We start from the raw sequence: 8,750 nt of genomic DNA, 5'->3' as shown, positions 1-8,750 counted from the left end.
GAAGAGGATTATGCTTGCCAGGTATTTGTATATTTATTATTACAACATCTGAATTAAGTATTCCTTTGTCTATGTTACATATACTTTATGATTTGGAAATATTTTCTTCATAAAAGCTCTATAAGGATAAGTATTGTGAATGTATTATCTAAATTTTATAAATGAGGAAATTACGCCTGAGCCTTGACTGTAGTCACACAATTAATGTGTTGAAGTTGAAATTTGAATCCAAATCTTATCAAGTTCAGTGTCCTTTCCATTACACCATGCAATCTCTCTGGTTCTCAGTTTCTCTGTTCCTCCCTTATATCAAGCTTATTTATATGCACAACAATATGATCCCATGAATTGCTTTAAGAGAAGATATTGGATCATTGGATCCTAATTTAGAGTAAGAAAGAATCTTAGAAATCACGGAGTTCAATCCCTACATTTTGCAAATGAGGAAATTGGGGCCCAGAACAGTGAAATAATGCCCAACATCACACAGAGAATGAGTAGAAGTGTCAGAATTTGAATCTAGATCCTCTTATTCCAAGTCTATTGATATTTCTGGTATAACCTGCTACCTCCCCAAAAGGGATTGTGATATTTTTCATCTTTGTATCCACATTGCATATCCTTGTATCTCCCTCACAGGAGGTCTATAATCATTGTTGACTTGACTTGAATTGAATTACATTCTAGTGCTAGCCTCTGTATACTGCAACCATGACATTGAACCTTATTTTTCTTATCTAGAAAATGAAAGTTGGTGTCTGCCACTAAGGCCCAACCTAGTATGAATCTGTGAGAACCCCAACTATTCAGTGGTTCTAGGGATTCTTGATGAGTGATCTTACCCTACAGATTTCTCTATTCACTCTGATGATCAAGAGAAAAATGGGAAAATAAGAGGGAAACCAAGAATTCTGGCATAAATGAAGAAGGAGAAAAATATGAAACACAAAGAATCCAATCTACCACAAAATCACAATATTAGGACATAGTATCCTTTAAGTATTCTCTTTTGAAGCTTTTATAATATTACCCAGAAGATGTCACCAGCTTTTGGAAAAGAGCCTGATTATATGCCTGTTATGCTCAAAACTACAGTATGTAAAATCACCAGCCTCTAAATTATTGATATATTTTTCTTCCTTTTCATTTCCCAGCATCATTGCTAGTGAATTGTGTGCATGTACTTCTTGACTTGATAAACAAAGAAGAGAGCTTATTTTTAAAGAGCTTATCCTTATTTATTCTTCTAAATTCCACTCCTACTTTGAAGTATCCAGACTTTATTTGGATACTAACTACATCAGAGCACCACACCAACTGTGTTTTTGCTTGGCAGCAGATTGACACTTTCCTCTGATAGCAAATTGCTCACAGCCTTTTTTCTCTTTTCAAAAAACTAGAAAATACTCTGGTGTGCATGCTAGCACGCACACACACACACACACACACACACACACATCATTATTTTCTTTCTTCCTGAGAACCAACAACTGAATAAAAACAAAAATATTTCCTTTACCCTCAGGTAATTACATAAGTAAACCTTATCTCCTCTAACTTCAAAAGTAGCCCAATAATAGTGTTGTAACAACAGGTAACCTATATAAATAAAAACTTGTTAATTACTTTGATGAGCCTACTAGATAGGAGTAAAATTATAGCTTCAGTTCATTTAAGCAAAAAGAAGGTCTCTTTGGTTTGGGGGGTTGGTTTTTTTCTTGGTTTGGTTTGGTTTAGTTTTTACTATTATTCTGCCAGGAAAGAAGACTCTACATTCATCATATAATATGTGTTCCTTTTTTTTCAATTCTGAAATAGTATACTGTTGAATTTGGAAGAGACCTCCTAGAAAGTATCTTATATATGACCTAGCACTAGCCCCTTCTTTCATGGATGAACAAGTTAGGGTCCAGATAATATATGTGGCATATATTATCTAGTTAGTGCTGATATCCAACTCTCTTTTTTTCCATTTTTCTGATTTATTAATACATATTCCACAAGGTTTCTTCAATTAGAAATTCTTTGAAACAATACCATCATTTTTTGCCAGCCAGAGAATAGAGTCATCAGATTCTCCCATTCTATGAATTGCTTCACAAATTGCATAAGTTTTAAATTGGCCATTGAATCTGCCTGTGACCTTCTCAACCTCTGCCACGTTCATCTGGATGGACACGTGGTCCTTGGCCCTGATGATCCTGTTGTTCACGGAGCATTTCCACGGCATGTACAGGCCCATGAACTCACCGGCGTCATTCTGCATGTCAGCAGCTGAGGGAACCAAGTGAAAACTCGAAAGCAGCGGAAGAGAAAAAGGAGATACCCAACTCTTTTGACTTTTCCACTACCCAAATGCTGCACCTTATACTATTTTAAAAACATATTTCTTGTATTCAACAATTCAATTCAACATTTATCAACAACTACTAAGTGCACCTCTGTTAGGTGCCAAGGATGCAAAGATTAAGACAGAAACCCTCTGTACTCACAACTCTTATAGTCTCATGGAGGATGTTGTAGCCTCTGTCTGATCAAGCTAATCTATTACCTCAGGTTTGAAAAAGAAACACCATGAAACATATAGAATTTCTGATGGTTAACAAAGAGTAAGCTTTCTTAGCCATAGCACAAGAAAGACATTTAGGGCATGGAAGGGATGTGCATGGAGGATGGCACTGATTCAGGTAAACACATCCTTCTGGTACCACCATAGGGCACACTGCTGGTCTGCTGTTCAAGGCCTAAAGAAAAACCTCCAGGCTTGGAATTCTTTGAACACAGGTGAAATAGAAAGCTATCAAAAGAGTCTGAGCCTTAGTCTACTCAACCAATTAAATTTTGAGGATAGTTTCAATATCCTTTAAATAAAAACTACCCAAACCTTCCTAGGGTAAGATACTACTCCCACCACAGAGGGCATGAGGCATATGTGAAAATAAGTTTAAGACAGAATGTGATAAGAAAGGAAAGGAACTGTGAATCCTTCTGACTGTAAATCCTTCCTTCTTTTCAGTTTTCAAAGAGACTCTCTCATATGACTTTCCTCTCTAATGTTTCAGAGTTTGTTTGTTTGTTTGTTTGTTTGTTTGTTTGTTTTAATAATGCTGCTCCATGCCACCTTCATCAACAGAATCCACTGAAAATCCACTCTCTACTGTGAGGGCCAAAATTTGATATATAGAACATTATTTGGGTAACTTGCCTTAATATTGGGGTCCCAGAAATATGAGGGACTCTTTTAGGTTTAATCTCCCCTTTGAACTTTCCTTTCCTCTGAGCTTTAGTTCATAAAGGATCAGATTTTATTACTTGGGAATTAATTAAACCACAAAGGTGAAACCAAATAAGGAAGTAGAAATACAGATAGATAGTCTTAACTCTAAGCTTAGCCTATGCAATCCCAGAGCATTCCCTATTAAGCTAGTTCAAATGAATTTAGGGTTTTCCGTAATTAAACTCACCAACCCCGGTCAGGCTGAAAAAGAGTGTACTTTTGAACATGCCCCACCTACTGGAAGCTGCCTCCCTTCCGGTGGTGTTCAGTTTTTCCTCCCCCAAAAGAGGAGGTCCTTCAAAAGCTGCTCAGTAGCATGCACATGATTCAGCTAAAAAACTTGCGACATTAATCTATACCATAAATAATTTTTACCACACTACCACTAGGCCCACTGGGGTCATCTGCTGAAACTGACATTTGCTACTGAAGCTGCTACTTCTTTCTCAGGGAAGATTTGTGGCTCTTTTAGTGAGAAACTGAATCAACATGTCTTTTGTATAATAACATATTTTCAGTTCTCTTGTTAGTGAGTATTATTCAACATGCAAGAGCTAAACAAAAGATTTAGACTTTGACTAGACCTTGCATATTTGAACCCACCCTTCAGTTACAGCTGGGTTTGGGTAAGTGAATTTCTTTCCCTTTTTCCTTACCCTAGGTTGTAGACTCTGTCCCCCTCACCACCACCATCCTGCCCCGCACAGTTCAAATTGCCCCTTGAGTCTTTTTGAGTCTGTGAATAAACATACAGACAAGTTTTCATTTGTCTCTTCAATTCCCACCAGTCCACTGGCCTGTGTAAATTGCTTTTAAGGTTGAATAAACTTCAACTAAGCACTTATCAACTGGGGAGAAAGGAAAACCTTTGTGTTTTACTCAGTATCCCTTCCATCATATCACAATCCCTTATTCCCTTACAGTGAAATCACTTAGGACAAAATGACTTAGAGGTGAAAAGATGCTGAGCCATTTCATTCAATGCCTTCATTTTGCAGATGAGAAAACAAATGTCATATTACCAGCCCAAGGTGATGCAGGTTGTAGGTGACAAAGTCAGAATTCCATCCCAGGTATTCTTACCCCCCAATCCAGTCCTCTGCTTACTGCTCCTCTTGTAGCCATGTAAAGCAAGAACCAAGGTTCTACACCTTTAAATCTACAATTAGACTTAAATAAAGCAAAGTCTGTCAGCCTCCAGCATGGATTACAGGTCCCTGGTGTTCAATGAAAATGTTCTATTTGTTCCTCCAGGATCTTTCTACTGCTAAAGAGGTTTATGAGATCACTTTATTCAGGCATTACAATCTCAATTTTAGTGTACTTTTTCACAAGGAAGCATTTACAATTAGAATATTTTTAACCACATAAAGGTTCTAACATATCTGTACTTACATTCCAATTCTTCTTGGCATCTGTAAACAGAACTTGAATTTATAAAGCTCTTCTAACTTTATTTCCTATAATATAAATTCTTTCAAATGAGATATTTGTTATTTTTAAAAAACACTCTAGTACAGTTGCTGACATATAGTAGGTATATAAAAATGTTCACCCTATCCCCTTCCCAAAAATATACAAACTTCAAGCCTTTCTCATTCAGTGACATTTGAACATGTGTGTACCAACCAGGACAGCTATGAAAGAAATTTTATAGGAGTTTGACTTGCATGTCAGGACACTTACATGCACACCATTTTAATCTTCAGACAGATATAGTTTAATGAACATGAACATCATCTCCCTGCAGCCACAGAAAATCATAATGAAATCAGTGGTGATGGAGCTGTTTTCTCACCTCTCCTTAAAGACAGAGGGTATTAAAAAGGCAAATCCTTATCTAATTAAGCTCCCAATAAGGGACTGAGGCAGGCAAGGGCAAAGGATGGTGTATGCACAGTTCATTTTGATTTTGTTTTCCTTTAGACAGATTACTAAATTGCTACAATAGAAACAGTTCAAGGCATGCCTGATAAGTTGCTGTTATTACCTCTCCTTGTGAGCTGATTTTCTCTTCTTATATCCTCCCAGAATCAGTTGTTAGAAAAGTACATACGTGATAAAAATATTTCCCTCTTCTCTTTGCTGCAGATAAATAGGAAAACTATTACTTGGTGAGAAGAGACACCTTGCAGCTGAGAATGATTATTTCCACACTGGGGGTTGGAAAGTTGTTGTTTTGAGGATTGCAGAGATCTTTCTTTTTATTGGCATAAGAAGAGAAAGATACAAGTAGTTTTTTGAAGATTCACATTGCCATGCTTTGACTCCGTCTTCTGGAAGCAACTGGAATGAAATGTGTACAGCCTGCATGGACATTCATCTTAGCCTGTCATAAAGATGTTTCCTCCTGGAAACTAGACTGTGTAATAGCCACCTCTGATTAGCCACAGTAAATCTTGTTTTCAGCTTCTTTTTTGATAAAAGTACAATAGGGGATACTGTTCCTTCATGGCACTATTTACAATCTATTATTTACTTTTTCTATTGCTTATTTCTTTACATCTGTCCTGTGTGTATCTTGTATGTACCTATTTATTTACCTGTGGTCTCCCATGTTGTAAATAAACTCCTTGAAGGCAGGGACTCTTAGCCTGTCTTCCTATCCAGTAGGCTTGGCATATATTAAATGTTTAAGAAATGCATGTTAATTTATTTTATTTTTCCTGTTTCCTGTCCCATGAAACCTTAAAGCCAAAAGGAGACTTGTTCAGTCAAAAGATTTAATCCCCTCCCTGAACCCAGGAAAGATGTTTGATGTAAAACCAATAACCTTAAAGAGAAGAATAGCTCTAATCCATCATTATCACCACCATCCCATCCCCACCACTTTTGATTCATTCTGAATGGTTATACAACTGGAGCTGGAATAACCCAACTGGGATATGCCAGTGTGGAACATGTACCAGGTAACAATTCTACATAAGGAGAAAGAAAGTAGAAGCAACAACAACCCAGCTACACCTTAGTTAGTATTCATAGTGTATCTTCTTTACTTTGTTTCCAGTGTGGAGGATTCCCAAGAAAGCAGACACACCCACTTCAAACTGAAATTCAAGACAATATTCTAAAGCCTAACTAAATGACTTTTTGATTAGCAACTGTTTTGGATTTTCCACACCAGTGCTTCCCCCATTAGCACAGATTATCAAGATTTGATTGTATTTATATATACCATGCAACTGCCTTAAAACACTACTGTTGAGATGAAATGGAATAATATACCCTAATTTCTTTGAAAGTGAGTTGCTATTATGCAAACAGAAAATGAGTCCATGGTATATTAGGTTTAGTCTGATGGTCAGAACAACAGATGGTGAGCTACATGGATAACTAGTAGGGTCATTTATCTGTGGTGATTACCACAGGGACACTATATAGAAATTGAGTTTTGGTGGCCATCACTGAACCAAATTAAAGAAAGCCAAACCCCCCATTTTGTTATTCAGTCATTTTAATCATGCCTGACTCTTTCTGACCCTATTTGGGGTGTTCTTAGCAGAGATACCAGGACGGTTTGCCATTTCCTTCTTCCACTCATTTTACAAATAAGGAAACTGAGGCAAACAGGGTTAAGTGACTTGCCCAGGATTACACTGCTAGTATTTGATACTGAATTTGAACATGGATCTTCCTGATTCCAGACCCAGTGTTCTATTCACTACATCATCTAGCTGCCCTTCAAATTTCCCATGTTATTGGACAAAGTCCCTTTATAAGATGTTACTCAAACTATTAACTTCTTGGTTCTGTTTTCTCAAACAATGTGGTTTATTTTCTGGTGCAGGAGAGTGTGAATTACTTGGGAGAAGCAATAATTTTTAGATGGCTTCATTATGTGGCAGAAATGGCCATGCATGCATGCTTGTATTATCAGAATGCCTGATGAACTATATTAAACTGTTTTCCTCACTTTGAGTTCTCTCTCAGTTGAGGGCTGGATTTCATGCTATACATACATATTTAATTGTTATCTTTTGTTGTGTTTTAAATTATCTGTGTATGTATTTTATTTCTTAGGAATGGTTATTAACTCCAAGGAAACATGCAAATGTTCTAACTCTTGAAGAGGATACTTCAATAACTATTAGAGGTAGTGCAATGGCTATTCAAATCCACAATGAAAGAGGATCAGCTGCACCAAAGCACAAAGGAAAGTGTGCTTGCAAACAAAGTAAAACCAAATATCCAGTTCTGATAAACTACTTCTATAAAATGGCCTAAACAAACAGAAAACAAGCAAAGCCTTTAGAAGGATATGGAAGCTGAAGGTTTTGTTGACTAGTTTATCTCCAATGAAGTGTAGGCTTCTAGAAACTGTGTGTGGAGGGGGGGGCAAGTAATAAGAAAACTGGGTGGTTGTTGTTGCTTTAAATTGATATATGTTTCTATGAAGAAAAATACTTGTTCTAGGGAAAGAAAATATGAAGACTATAGTACTAAAGTTTGAAAAACCATAATATTTACTATTGAAATTCACTCTTTCAATCAAGGCCATATTGAAACTGTTGTTAGAAAATTCAAGATGAACGTGTAAGATCCAAGCATATTAGTCAGCTTTTTAAAATATCCACGCAAAAATGTTTTGGGAATATATGTCTGTGTGTATATATATACATATATATATATATGTATATGTATATGTATATATATGTATATATATGTATGTATGTATGTATGTATATATATACACACACACACATTGATATACAGAGAAGCAGAAAAGCTCTAAAATGAAATAATGCAACATCACAAAATAGCTTTGCATTATAACATAAGATATTTATCCAAGAGATAGAGATAGAGACAAACTAGGCTAGATTTTGAAAAATGGACTACTCAACAAAATATACCCTTAATTTTTGTTAAGTGTGGTTCCATGATAAAAAATTTTTTAAAAGACAAGTCAAGGCAGCTAGGTGGTAAAATGGATAAAGCACCAGCTCTGGATTCAGGAAGATCTGAGTTCAAATCCGACCTCAGACACTTGACACTTACTAGCTGTGTGACTCTGGGCAAGTAACTTAACCCTCATTGGCCCACAAAAAAAAAAAGGCAAGAAAAAAAACAATAAAAGACAAGTCAAAATTTTATGAACTTAATGTCAAATTGTGTAAAACATGGGATTACACTAAAAGGACATTATCACAGATCAAGTTTTTAAAGATGTAAAAAGTTGTAGGATTTATTGCATGAGTCAATATATTTTATTTTTTCTCAAATAATTCACCCACTACTGTAGATGTCTAATACTGTTCTTTCAGTGGAAATTCCAAAAATGAGGAAACATTTCTGAGGCTAGAGAGATGTAGGATATTACCTAAAGAAATGAGATTAATAAAGAACAAAAATTGGCAACACTTTATGTGATCTCAGAGAAACATGTTTAGAAGAGAATTCCATGTTTCTTGAAGTAGAGAAAGTGTTTCTTGAATTCTTCCATTCTCTGGTTCCCCATGTCTCCATCCATCCT

General features: G+C 36.1%; 1 protein-coding gene across 1 annotated transcript; it reads right to left on the bottom strand.

Annotated features, from left to right (window-relative positions):
• Positions 1-2,014: 2,014 nt before the first annotated feature.
• On the bottom strand, positions 2,015-2,266 carry LOC122751280 (40S ribosomal protein S21-like). The gene has a single exon (XM_043998270.1). The coding sequence runs from the start codon at positions 2,264-2,266 to the stop codon at positions 2,015-2,017; it is 252 nt and encodes an 83-aa protein (XP_043854205.1).
• Positions 2,267-8,750: the final 6,484 nt, after the last annotated feature.

The sequence above is a fragment of the Dromiciops gliroides genome, chromosome 3 (assembly GCF_019393635.1).
Source record: "Dromiciops gliroides isolate mDroGli1 chromosome 3, mDroGli1.pri, whole genome shotgun sequence".
NCBI classification, from domain to species: Eukaryota; Metazoa; Chordata; class Mammalia; order Microbiotheria; family Microbiotheriidae; genus Dromiciops; species Dromiciops gliroides.
This window is presented reverse-complemented; position numbering and strand designations above follow the sequence as displayed.

Excerpts from the sequence above, each read along its gene's own strand:
- LOC122751280 (XM_043998270.1), bottom strand. The coding sequence starts at position 2,266 with ATGCAGAATGACGCCGGTGAGTTCATGGGCCTGTACATGCCGTGGAAA.